Source organism: Heterocephalus glaber, unplaced genomic scaffold, assembly GCF_053883595.1.
Source record: "Heterocephalus glaber isolate CG9 unplaced genomic scaffold, H.glaber_assembly_v1.0 deba00001762, whole genome shotgun sequence".
Taxonomy (NCBI): Eukaryota; Metazoa; Chordata; class Mammalia; order Rodentia; family Bathyergidae; genus Heterocephalus; species Heterocephalus glaber.
Genome location: NW_028258459.1, coordinates 2,471,122 through 2,485,418, shown reverse-complemented (window position 1 = coordinate 2,485,418; position 14,297 = coordinate 2,471,122). Strand labels below are relative to the sequence as shown.

At 35.3% G+C, this 14,297-nt stretch overlaps 1 protein-coding gene across 1 annotated transcript in view; it reads right to left on the bottom strand.

The window, feature by feature from the left end:
* The window catches only part of LOC147821122 (uncharacterized), a 114,188-nt gene extending 102,279 nt beyond the window's left edge, over positions 1–11,909 (bottom strand). Inside the window, exon 1 of the mRNA XM_087202031.1 lies at positions 11,070–11,909. Within this exon, the coding sequence (XP_087058157.1) occupies positions 11,070–11,185 (116 nt within the window). The 5' untranslated portion in view covers positions 11,186–11,909. The remainder of the gene's footprint in view (positions 1–11,069) is intronic.
* Between the last annotated feature and the right edge of the window lie 2,388 nt (positions 11,910–14,297).

Below are 14,297 nucleotides of genomic sequence, written 5' to 3'. Positions count from 1 at the left end.
GTATGTGTATGTATATACATATTCTCTTATACAGTAAAAAATAAGATAGCTACCTTGAAGACATTATGCTTACTGAAAGAAGCCAGTCATAAATGGACAAATGCTGTTTGATTTCACTTGCAATCCATAGGGACAGAAAGAAGAATAGCGGTAGCCAAGCACTGAGAGACAATGAGAGTTACTGTTTAGTGGCACAGAATTTGAGGTGGGGAAGATGAGAAAGTTCTGGAAATGGAAGGCGGTGATGGTTGCACAGCAATGTAAATGCATTTGATGTCACTGAACTGTACATTTAAACATGGTTACAATGTTTAATTTTATGTTACATACATTTTAGCACAAAAAATAAAATCAGACCAATTATATTGTCATACTTTTTTTCAAATTTAAAACTGAATGCATTTTAAGGTTTTTATTAATTTTGTTAATGGTGGTCCACAGTGTTTCTGAGCATGGGGAAATAGGGATTCTCACATGTTATTGTTTGTGGGAGTTCTAAATTGCCCAAACCACTTTACCTAAAGTCTTATAGTTAGTCATATACTTTAACACTGTGATTCTACTTCTAGGAATATTGCCAATCAAATAATGGAAAATATAGGCAATGTCTTATACCCAAAGATGTTCCTAAGAACATGGCTTCTCATATCAAACAATTGGAAGCAAATTATGTGTCCGGAAAAAGTTTGGTTTCAATGCATTGTTGTCCATCCTTTCCATGGAATACTGTATCACTATAGTGAACGAAGGGATAGATCAGTTGCTCTTAAATTCACTGCATATTTGAATTACCTAAGGAGATTTTACAATTTCCAGAACCAGCCATACCTCAAATTTGTTAAATTAGGACTTCTGGAGGTGGGGCTCAGGCATCAGTACTTTTTAAAGCTACCTTCACCCCCACCACCTACTGATTCCAATGTGCAGCCAAGTTTAAGAATCACTTGTGTAGGTTTCTATTTATTGACATAGAAAAAGTATAAATATTCTCTAGAATTTGATGATAAAAGCAGATTATAAAACAGTCTATATAGCATGAGCTTATTTAAAAATATAAGTGTGTGGGACTTCTGAGTAAAGATGATGGATTGAAAGCCCACTTTTACTTTTACTTCTTTCTGAAATTCCACTAAAACAACAATAAAATGATTTTTTAAAGGTGCAAACTTATGTGGAAAAAATAACTGGAAGGGAGAAAATAGCAACACAATTCTGGAAGCTTGAAAGCATCTCAGTGGTAATTTAGTAAAATAAAGAATGCTAAATCCTAAATTGATATTATAGGGAGCTTAGAAATAACTCAATTTGGGATGCAGAACTCCCACCCAAGACGATAAGCAGATTAAGATAAGTGAAAACAGGTACCTCTGGAAGGAAGAAAAGCCATTTGAAAACTTACTTGGGAAATAGTTACAATTGCAGACCCCTTCCCCAACCCCACAGAAGAGGGTAAAACAGAAGATCTAGACAAGGAGTCATCATACACCATCTGTGGGCTAAGGGCACTGCACGGAGAGCAGATGTTTACAGTTAATACTGAAATTCCCTTCCCTACTCAACTGCCTTCCCCTACTCAGTTACCAGAGCTGTGGCAGTCAGGTTTATACTTTCCAGGAAGGAGTTACAAAGGAATCTCATCAGACCAAGAAGAGAGACCAAAAGGTGCTCGTTACGAACTTGGTGTGATCCGCTCCAAATTCATATGTTGAAGTCCAACCCCCAGTACTTCAGAAAGGTGCTGTATTTGGAGATAGAGTCTTTAAAGACATGAATAAGATAAAATGAAATCATTAGGGTGGGCCCTAATCCAATATGACTGGTATAAACAGTAAATTTGGAACCAGGCACCGTGGCACATGCCCGGAGTCCCAGCTACTCAGAAGACTGACACAAGAGGATCACTTGACCCTAAGAGTTGGGTATCAGCCTGAGCAACACAGCAAAAATTTGTCTCAAAAAAGAAGAGCAAATGTGAACACACACATACAGAGAGAAGACCATATGAAGATCTAAAAAGAAGGTGGCCATCTCGAAGCCAAGGAGAGAGTACTCAGAAGAAACTAACAACAAAAAATTAAGATGTGCCGTGTACATGTACCAAATACCAACGATGAAAGTATGTCATTATGTATTCCAAACATGTACTAATAAATAAATTAAAGCTTAAAAAAACAGGAAGAAATTAACCCTGTTGACACCTTGTCTTGGACTTCTGCCTCCAGAATTGTGAGAAGAGATTTCTGTTGTTTTAGTAATTGATGTCTATAATATATCATTATGGCAATTCTAGTGAACTAATATAGTAGTACATCAGCATCTTCCCCCGAACGTCCCAACCATTCCACCCTGCAGTGAAAATCAAAGTTCACAAGGCCTACTCATATCCTCAGGGCTTTTTCTTTTTTTTCTTTTGTACTGGGGATTGAACTGAACTCCGGTCCTTGCGCTTTCGCAGCAGGTGGCGAAACCACTAAGCTAAATCCCCGGCCCTCCTCAGGGCTTTTGGTACTTCACTCTTAAATATCAGTTAACACTCAAGGCTTATCAGATATCTGTGAACATTACTGACATGAAAGATCCAAACCAAACAAACATGCAATAAATAGTATAATTGCTCAGAGGAAGAAGGGCCTATTCATGATGGGAAAATTTTAAAAAATATTTTATTGGTATATTTTTGGAATACATAATAATTACTTTCATCTTGGGGAATTGGTACATATAAAAACATTCCTTAAGTGCATACTGAAAAAAGCTACAATATGGATGAACTTTGAGAAAATCATGCTAGGTGAAATGAATCACATACAAAAAGGAAATATACTGTGTGTAATTCCATTTACATAGAATGTCCAAAATTAGCAAATTCAGAAAGTCAATTAGTGATTGCTGTGGAATGGGGAGAGGAGGGAACAGGAAGTGACAACTAATGGGCACAGATTTTATAAGGGGTGACAAAAATGTCTGGGATTAGATGATGATGGTTTTACAACTCAATGAATGCACTAAACCCATTGAACTTTACATTTTGAAAGGGTTAATTTTATGGCATGTAAATTATTTCTTAAGCTGCTATAAAAATTGTACGATAATATCCGCATAGAAAAATAAGATAGTTATATATAAAATACAAACTTTCTGTTATAACACAAGGAATATTCAAAACCACCAATAACAAATAAAGTGTCTGAAAATTAAATTACATCATTGCAAAAAATTAAAATCAATAGAAGAACTGAAATAGAAAATTGGGGAATGTCTCCTAGAAAATGGAGCAAAAAGATGAAAAAACAAAATAACAAAAAAGATAAGAAAATTAGAGAACTAGCTCGAGAGATACAGTCTTCAAATAATAACAGTGCAACCAACAGTAGAGAGAAAGCAATGGAAATATTTTGGTAATCTATTGCTGTGTAACTAATTCCTCAAAACTTAATGGCTTACAACTATGATCACAAATTGTCTCTTCTGGAAAAGAGCTCTCTTCGACAGGTATTTAGAATGCCCAGAGTGGATGCTTTGTCTGTGCTCTGCAATATCTGAGGCCTCAGCTGGAAGCCTCCAAGGTTGGAGGCTGGAATCATCTGAAGGATCATTTACAGGTAGAGCAGTTGATGCTGGCTGTGAACTGAAGATCTGTGTGGAGCCAGCAAGGAACACCGCATGTGGCCTAGGCATCCTTACAATGTGACAGCTGGATTCCAAGAATATGGGAGGAGGGAGGAATTCAGGCCGAAATCCTATTTCTTGTATATGCTAGCCTTCTGCCACATTGTATTGACAATTGCAAAGGTGCACCTATGTTCAAGGCAAGGAAATACAGACTAATTCTCCACAGAGCAACTTCAGTCACACTATAAGGTGAATTTAAGCGATGGGAGATATAGATATAGATATAGATATAGATATAGATATAGATATAGATGCATGGTTATCTTTAGAAAATTTTTAGAAAATGCAATCTATGACAGGAGGAAAACTTCTAAGAGATATCACAATACAAGACAATTTTTCCAGAACTGAAGTACGTGAATTTCCAGTTTGAAGGGGCTAAGTGCTGAACACAATGAAAGAAAATCTAACTACGTAAGTTGCCTAATTGAGAATTTTTAGAATGTGGAGTTTAAAGTGAAGATCTTTCAAGCTTCTGTTTGCTTTTTTTGTTTCTAGAGTTTGTTTGTTTTTAAATGTCCTACTCTTTTCCTTTTGAAACTTTCTACTGCTCCACTGGAGAAATAATTGATCATCACACAACTCTACTCCCCCTACCTCAGAAGTGTACACTTGCCTCGAGTAGATCAATGCACCCCCTACCACACCAGTCGGTTCATAGTATTACACAAATAAAGCCAAGCATGGCTTTTTATTCAGAGATTGATACAGACATTGGTTAGGAAAGGCCTTGTCTGAGACTGTAAGCACTAGGGACAAGGTAAGCCTGGAGCTGCCAGAGGCTGTCTTTGCAGCCATGTGCAAGAAGAGACCTGTTTGAGAATGAAGCCAATGCTAAAAGTAATAGAGCCAAGAGACAGAAAGAGAAAGACCAGCTTGAAATGATGTTCTTTGAATGCTTGGAACTAGCTCCACCCTAAGCCATCTAAGGGTGTGTGAGCCAACAGATTCTATTTGCTTAGGCTCATTTGCAATACATTTCTGTCATTTAAAATCAAGAGAGTCTTAACTAATTCAATAATTCATCGCATGGAGAATATACATGAGACAGAAATCTGATAGAACATGCTTTCAGTTTCCCAAAGGTAAATTCTGATAGTAACAAGCATTCCTAGGATGTTCAAAGAATTCAAGTTAAAAATTAAAAGTCTTTTGCCCCCAGGATTAACTCATACTTCAATGAGATCTTTTCAGGGAATTAGAGATTCTCTTAATCCATCAAATAAGTCTCTGTAATTCAACATTAGTTATGTATGTGCAAATAGTCAATTTTAAGAAGGCAGTGTTATTTTCAGAAATGTCGTATATCCTAAATCGAACCTGTAAGATACATTGTAACAGATAAAGACATGATAAAAGGGTTTATAATTCTAGTTTGCTAAATGTCACAAATCATTTAGAATCTCTTAAATTTTCAAAATATTGTTTTATAATCATTAGGCTACTGTTCATAAGCTAAAAATAGGTATTCTCAGCATTAAAACAGAAAAATTAATACTTTTTCAGAATTAAAAGAGAAAAAAATTCAAATATGGCTGTTAAACAATGAGTTTATGTGAGACTCAAGTTAGTGTGAGTTTTTACTTCTGTTTTTTTAAGAGACTGCATATGCATTTCCTTTACAAAAGAAAGGGAAGGAGGGGCCCAGGGATTTAGCTCAATGGCACTGTGCCTGCCTTGGAAGCACAAGGCCATGAGTTTGATCCCTGATACCAAAAAAAAAAAAAAAAAAAGGGAAGGAGGGAGGAAAAGAATAACTGAGATTTGAATTATTTGTTGATTGAAAGCATAATTTCAAATTTTCAGATGTGAAAATACAAGTCAGAAGGTTTTTGTGTTATGATTCTATCAAGAACAGGCTTCCAAATGTATATATTCTAAGCTTAGGGTAAACAGTAAGTTGGTGATATGTATTTTCCCACTGCAGTACCTCAGAAGGAAAGAAAGTGTTCCAAATCAGTTAGCTTTATCTTTGCAGTTTAATATTATTCTGTTTCCAGAATGAAGACTCTAATAAAGTGTGTTTTACTTGGCTCATCTGAAGTCAATTTAAATGGACTTAAAGCCACTGAAACACCTGATCTAGACTTTTGACCTTCTTTATCTGTATTCCTCACCACTGAGAATACAGAGTCAACTAGGATTTACAGGGATTTAAAAACCGAAAAATATTATAATCACCACACCATGATTCTTTGGAATTGACTTTTGAAAAAGTTACAATACAGAAATTATTGGTTCCTGTCATTATTTCTAAGACAAAAAAATCCCTCATTTTTAAAGCATATTTTCTTTATGATTCATATGAACTAGTTGTTTTGCTCGGATGTTGCTTAAGTGCTTTATGTTATGTAACCACACTCAAGCGTCACAAAATCCTCTGTGGTAGGTACTATTATTTGCATTTTAGAAAGGAGAAAACAGAGGCCTCATAACTAGTAAGGAGAAGAACCAGAATCTGACCCTCTAGCAGTATGAATCTACAATCAACCACCTCTTTCTAGTACCAACAACTCAGAAAACTGGTTTGAAAATGCCTTTTATTGATAGTTGATCAGTCTTGAGAAAAAAATATTAATTCATCCTTAGAGACATATTTATTTACTCTAGCAATTGGAAACACCAGTACCTAATAAAATAAAATCTTTTTCTAGTCAATAAAAAGCTACTTTAATCAAACCATTTTAGTAATATAAAGCAGAAGAAAATGTCACTATTATTAATATCTAATCCATAAGAAAATATTTGGGTCCGATTACAAACTAGTATCTATGAACATAATTTGTATTTTCATCAAGAAAGAATAATCACATTTATTCTGTCCACGATCAGCTTAGACAAGATGATGATATTTCAGGTATCTTGGCTTAAAACAACACATAAGAAAAAGCAGCTTCCCCTGTCATTATTTCTATTTTATTAAAGTAATGAAAGTTAAGAGTTTCAGAAAATCCCATGACAAAAGGTCACAGAATTCTCCTATCATACCTTGCCCCAAACGTGAGCCCATTCCTCAAAAACAATCCTCCTTTTCTCTTTGCGAGCTAACTGGAAGTATGGATGATATGCTGAGACATCTATTTCTTGATTTGAATCTGTTGACATCATCATAGCCTTGATATAAAAGATGAGTACTTAATTTACATGACCCTTCTGGTCCTCTCTCAACGTCCAGATTTTCGATCTTTGTTATTTTTACTTTTCCTCTAGGTACCTAGATAAGAATAATGTACTGTCTAGTTATATCAACTTTTGATGGTATCTCTTGGAAAAATATAAATATGAGCAACACTAACAACACAGAAAGAGGAATGTGAATGTGGCCAACTTCTCGGGTGGGTGATCTTAGTACAGCCACAGAGTTCTGCACCTGGAAGGGCTAAGTTGGAGATTCAGTGTTGAGTTGTCGTCTTGATGTCCTTGGGGCATTAAAGAAATCTTAGAAATGGAAAAGGATGCCTTGTTCATGGACAAGTGATCCCTAATTCACTGTAATGCCAACTAAAATCCCAACAGAGTTTTAAAGGTACTTGATAAAGTAATATACTTAAGAATATTCAAGGTTCAGCTTTCCTTTGTGAGACATCAAAGATTATTACAGAGCAACAGTGTTGTGATATTGATATAGGGATAAATGAACCAAAAATAAAACAAAATAGAGTATGGGAAAACAAATCTATGAATATATAGAAATGGTTTATGCCAGGAGTGGTATTTGTATTTACTCAACAAAATGTCACTGGGACAATTGGATCTTCTACCATATGTCCTACTTAAAAATCAGTTGCTGATGGATGAAAATTTTAATATTAAGAAATAATACTTTAAAATGTTTAAAATAGTATGGGATGGTATCTGTATAAATTCAAACTAAGGAAGTGCTTCTTTAAAAAGATTCATAAAGCAATGGGAATAAAAGAAAATATTCATAAATTTGACTCCATTACAATGATTAACTATTGTTCATCACAAATGTCTGATCTCTGCTAAACACATACATATGATATTGATTAGCAATTCTATCATTATTTATTATATGAATTTATGTTTCCTTTCTACTTATAAATTCTGTTATTTTAAGGGAGGGAAAAAGGGAGTAAAAAGGATCAAGATGTTATGTGTATATGTATCAATTCCTTACAGTAAATATATTTATTATGTATTGCAAAGATATAATAATAAAAAGGGAAATATTTTTAAAACCAAATTTTATTAATTTTTTATTGCTTTATTTTGTCAATCAGGTTTGCAAAAGTTCTAAGTTATAGGCATTTCAAAGAATAATCATTTGGATTTTTGTCCTATCAACCATTATTTTTTATTGCTAATTTATTAATTTTAGCTTTTATTTTTAAGTGCTTTTCCCAGTTTTTTCTTCTCATTCTGATATTTAGATACTTGTTTTTATGTATTTCATTTTATTTTTTAAATGAAGATATTTAAAGCTATGAGTTTTCCTCTGAGAATATATTATTTTTAATTACTATAACTGTTTTCCAAGTAATTTTTGACTCTATATTTTTTCTTTGATGCAAAGGTTATTTCAAAAGGGTGTTTTTAGTATCTATAAGGTTCACCTTTATATTATTTATTTCTAATTTTATTTGAATTGGATCAGTGAATATGATCGGTAAAGGAACCATTTCAAAATTCTATTTCAATTTTCTTTTGTGGATCAACTCGGGACTGGTATTTTAAATATTCTATTACTTCCTTCTCTTCAAAAGATGCTATGCTTGCCAATTCACACGTAGCTATTAATGCAATTTTATTGATTATGTTATTCAAGTTCCTCTGTGTATCCCAAAGGAATTGTGTTCAGATTCTAGCCAGAGGACAAACAGAACAGTAGCTTAAACAAAATAGAGTTTTATTTTCTTACACACACACACAGCCCAAAGAAACCAAATCTGGAAGCAGATAGCCCAGGACTGATATGGCAGCTCTATGTTATCACTGCTGTTCTGGATTCCTTTTATCTTTTTGCTGTGCAAGGTTGCTTCATGGCCATAAGATAAATGTTGCAATTTTAACTATCACAGGCAACATTCCAGGCAGAAGAAGTTAGAAAGGAAAGGGGCAAAAGATATTTTACAGTTGAGTCAGCCTTCTGTAAAGAATTCTCCTAGCACTCTCACTGATGATTTGTTTATAAATTAGTGAAAATTCCTTCTTCGTATATTTAGCTTCTATGTTGTTTACTGCCTATAGCTATATGTTTAAGCTTAGTATAGCCTTGCCTTTCATGATTGCACAATGTTCTTATTTGTCTTTTTAGTACTTTTTGGACTACATCCTTCTTGCACTTTTATTTTCTTTTGTCTAATATTTTGGCCCATCCCTTTAAATATCTTTCATTTCAGTATATTTTAACTTATGTGACTGTCTCTGTAGTCTAATGGAAATACCAATCCATTCAAATATAAAGTCTAGGGGCTGGGGATTTAGCTCAGTGGTGCTGCTGTCTGCCTTGCAAGTGCAAGGTCCTGAGTTCGATCCCTGGTGCAAAACAAATAGACAAACAAAAACAAATATAAAATCTGATGTGTTTGCTCTTGCATTTTTCATACTGGTTTATATTTGATATTTATTTTGTATGCTGGGGGCTATTTTTCTTTCCCCTAATATACATATTTCATTACTATTTATTTAAAATAAGATATAGACTGTTGTTTCCATCAAAATACTTAATGAAAAAGTGGATATAGAGCTTTTGCTAGTGGAGAGGGAAAGAAGAGTTGGCAGGAACGGGGAGGGAGGGGATGGGAAGGGGACAAAAAAAGAGTTAAGATGTGTTATGTACATGTACAAACTCCCCACAATAAATGTAATCATTGCATACTGCAAACATGCACTAATAAAAAATAAAAACAAAAAATGCTCATTTCTTCTCTCCTTTTTCCCATGTCAATCAGATGAAACATTTGGAATACATTCACTTCACCTTACCCTGCTGAAGCTATCTTTGAAAGGCCTTTATTTCCTCTCATGTCCCAGCTTTCAGCATAACCTCTACATATAATGCTGGAAGAATTGAATTTCAGTTTGAAAAAAATAAAGCTTGACCCATACCACCAACCTTATACAATTAAATTGAATTGTATGGTAGACTTAAGCCTAAAAGGTAAAGCTATGAAACTTTTAGAAGATAACAGGAAAAATGTCTTGCCCCCTTGGGAGAAGGAAGGATTTAGATAGAATACCCAGAGCACAATTGTGTGGAGAATTAAAAACTACTGCTCTTTGAAAGATGCATTTAAAAATTAAAAAGATAGGCAATAGGCTGAAAAAATTGCAAAATACACATCTAGTAAAGATTATATATCCACAATAGTAAGAGAAACAACAAATTTTAAAATAGGTTTTAGGGCAGTTTGTCAAAAAAGATACACAAGTGAATAATAAACGTACTCAACAGGACTACTCATCAAGGAAATACAAATTAAAACCCATCTGTGATATAGGGCTGGGGATTTAGCTCAGTGGTTTCGCCACCTGCTGCGCAAGCGCAAGGACCAGAGTTCGATCCCCGGTACCAAAAAAAAAAAAAACTATCTGTGATACATATTACTACACATACATTAGAATGGTGGTTATTTTAAATGACAGTACCTAATGCTGACAAAGATGTTGAACAACATCCATTTCATGGTGGAAATGCAAGATATAGGCAGTTTTGGGAAAAAAAGTCAGGAATTCCTTATGAGGTTAAACACATATTTACCACATGATCCAGCAATACCAGCCCTAGGTATTTACCCAAGAGAAACAAAAACTTGTAGTCATATACATATTCTACACATAGAATCTTTATACTATGATTATTCATAATCTCCCCAAACAGGAAACAATTCAATGTTCTTCAAATAGTGAATAGACAAGACTTTGGTACTTATATTTACACAGGTAATGTGCTACTACTACTCAGCAATACAAAGTAACAAACGACTGATACATGCAACTGCATGGATGAATTTCAAATGAGTTTTGCTAAGGGCAAAAATTCATACTCAAAAGGCTGGATATTATATATTTCATTAATATGACATTTTGGAAAAGGCAAAACTGTAGAGAAAGAAAACAGAGCAGTGATTGCCGGGGGCTAGCTATAAATGAGAGGTTGTGGCTGTAAAACTGTGACTATTTGTCAAAACTCAAAGAAGCATATACCAAAAACAGAAAAATGTACTTTACGTAAATTACACTTCAATAAAAAAGACAAACAAATGTAGCCCAATTTTGCACTCTGTGGTTGTCTCATGATTAATATAATGATAAAGCAGAAAATACATTCCTTCCAAGTAATCTAGTGCATAGAGCCCATGAACTCCCCCAATATGGAATATGGTTTTGACAGAATCATAAGAGGCCAACCAGAAGTTGAAATCCCTACTTACACTTGGGTTAGATCAAGCCCAGTAACCCACTTCTCAGGAATTTCACTGCTTCCGAGAAATGCTTTTCTTGAGGCTGGTGATATCAGAAGCTCTCCACTTGCATATCCAATTGGCATCTGTTTTCAGCTGCAATCTGATTTCGGGGAAGGGCTCAGTCATGTTCTGAAAAGGTATTTCTTTCTACAATGTCTATACTCTACTTTAATGATGGGACAGTTGCAGATATTTTCTCAGTAAATGAAAAAGAAAACATTTGTTATCCTACAAATTGTTTGAAACAGTTAAGCTATTTCTAAGGACATGTGCAGAACTTCCTTTTGAAGAAAATATACATTAAAAAGCATAAAATATAAAATCCATGTTTAAAATGTCATTTGCATCACAAAGAGAAGGATGGAAAAATTAAGAACCAAAGTTAAGAATCTGTTATCTTGAAGCCAGTAACAAAGTCCCAACTGGGCCGGGGATTTAGCTCAGTGGTTCCGCCGCATGCCTCGGAAGCGCAAGGACCCGAGTTCGATCTCCGGTACCAAAAAAAAAAAAAAAAGAAAAAAAAGAAAGTCTGAACAACTCACAAAAACTCATTTTCCTATGGCCTATTAACCCCAATTATTGGAAATGTACAGGAAAATAAAGGCTATGGGCATATTAGAAAGGCATTTCCATTCATCCATGGATCTACAGCAGTATAAAATGAAAGGCAAAGAAATGTATTTCTCCTCTCCAAGGCCTGGAGCTGGGCAGTGTGCTTCTCTCCCACCAGTTTTATCTGACTTTCTTAGCCTCTCTGACTCATAATATCTTTCATGGTGTCTGGATCCGGCTGTGCATGCAGAAAGATGCCACGGTGACCTGTTGCCAATTCAGATACCATGGCCTGAAGTCAAGGTTTAAAAACTTTCCAATTCAAAGAAAAAAAAACCTCTTCTTTTCTCAAGGCTGTGTGAGCTTAACACCCAAACCCGTCTCAATTGCATCCCGCTCCAGCAAGTCCTTCTTTCCCGTTAAATAAAATCATGTTTGAATGTAAATAAATGGAGTATTTAACTTTCTAACGTTATAAAATAAAAAGTACTTTAATTCTTTACATAAATTGTCCTAAAGCCATTTCATTTCCTTACACTGGGGAGCACAGATCATTCTGGGCAGGCTGAAACTGAGAGATCAATTGCTCAGACGCATTAAAAGTCCAAACATCGTCTGATATACCTGCCCAGAACACCAACGTACACTCATTCATCTTTCCAGCAAAAATTTGAACAGAAATTATTTTTGGACCATTAACCAATGAGAATATCATACCTCATTTAGACATATGTATTATTTGGTGGGTCCAATTCCATGTAAAAATAATCATTTCTGACTTCTTGTTCTTTATCACTCAAAAACAAAAGAATTCATTTATATAAATCAGAGAGTTCAAAGAGTCAAGCTGTCTATAATGGGAAAGTTTTAATACACATTTGAAAAAAGTTACTCTCAATGAAAACTTTAATTTGAAGCCAGTTTCTTCCTTAGCTACTTGTTCAGGGAAAGTCAATATAAACAAAAGCTTAAACTTCACTATTTATATAAATCTGGTTGTAGTCTCTGAGTTTCGCACCTTTTCTACAAGGAGAGTGAGCTTTTTTTCAACCTGGCTGTCACTACTTCCCACTTCTGGAAAGCCTTAGCTGCTGTCAAATCTCTGCCTGAGCGTTACCAGCTCATCATGTGTCAGGGTCTCAGGTTGGCACTCAAGCCCTCTCTAATTTTGTTTGTTTCCATCTGTGGTTTCAGGCTCTGAGACTTATCTTTGAAACACCTGTTTGAGCATCTGCCTGAATAGCATACTGCCCTGCTTTCAGAGTTCCAACTCCTTTTGTTGTTAAAAAATAGAAATTAAAAAAGACTAAAACAAAAAAGAGCACTAGGAAGTAAGATACAAGCATGTCTTCAAAACTGGAGAGAACTACAAATATTTGCTCAACACCAGTCATGGTTACCACAGCGCGGGGGAAGATGTGATGCCACTCTGTGTGCTTTTACCCTTACTTTGAAGTCCCATTTGGGGTTGCAGCAGCCAGTGGCACTTTCCAAGCAGGTCGCACCCTCCCAGAGCAGAAAAAGTAGCTGAATTCTCAGGTTCACATCCCCATCTGGACAATTTGAATAATCCGGATACTTTTTTTAAGGCAATGTTTACCAGTGTAGACCTCCCGTGGTTTAGCAACATTGAGGGGATGGAGGAGTCAGTGCCCTGGGAATTACCTTGTACCAAAGCTTTCCAAGGTTCTGGAAAGCTCATCACCCCACAATGATTCTTCCCACTGATCCTTACAGGAGCTTCAGTCTACAGACTCAGGGTTTTATTTGTTTAAGGGAGTCTTTGGGGCTCAATTCTGTATTTTAGAAAGCCCTAAGATAAGGCAGCTCTGCAGGTGGTGGTAGGTGAAGAAGACTCCGTGCAGTTGAAGAGTATGGAAACAGAACCCTGTTACTTATCTCCCTTTTGTTCTGAGAACCAAGCTTTTCCAAGGAGATCTACTCGGCCCAGGACCCCTGGATGCTGGCTCCCCAGGGTTCCTACAGTCCCTGGAGGAGAAATCCTATACTAGTTCTTTCCTGGAGAGCTCAAGATTTCACATATACCCAAAAGTCGGGGGTCCCAGTGACTGCTTGCCTTGAGAGGAAGAGAGAATGGAATTGAAATCTGTATGTCCAGAGTTCCTTTGCTCCATTTCCAAAACTTTCTAATAAACGAATATTAAAGAATTTGTATTACAGGTCAAAAATTGACTTTCAATTTTAAAACTCTGTCTGATTTCCCTTCAGGTTTATTACAGGCATTTTTCAGACATTTGTTATGGTAAAAAACCTTCTGATTTTAAAAAGCTACAAGATTTGTGCCATTTTTAGTGTTTGTATAGTCTTCTTATCAGAAGACAACTGTCAGTGATCTGATTAACACCGGCTCCAAACCCTAATTTCAAAGAATTAATTTCTTCTGAATAATTTATCAGTAACTTTCCATGAATAAGAACATTCTGATGAAAATGTACTTTGTTACGTCCTTATTTACATGAAAAGATCGCCATTTATGTGGAAAAAGTAGCATTATCAAACACATATCTTTCAAGTCAAGCTGACTTTCATTTCCTTTTTTTACAATATTACACTTTGGTCAGTATTCATAAGTCAGATTTCAGTACTAAAAGAACCCAGCAAATAGTAATCAGTTCTACCCCA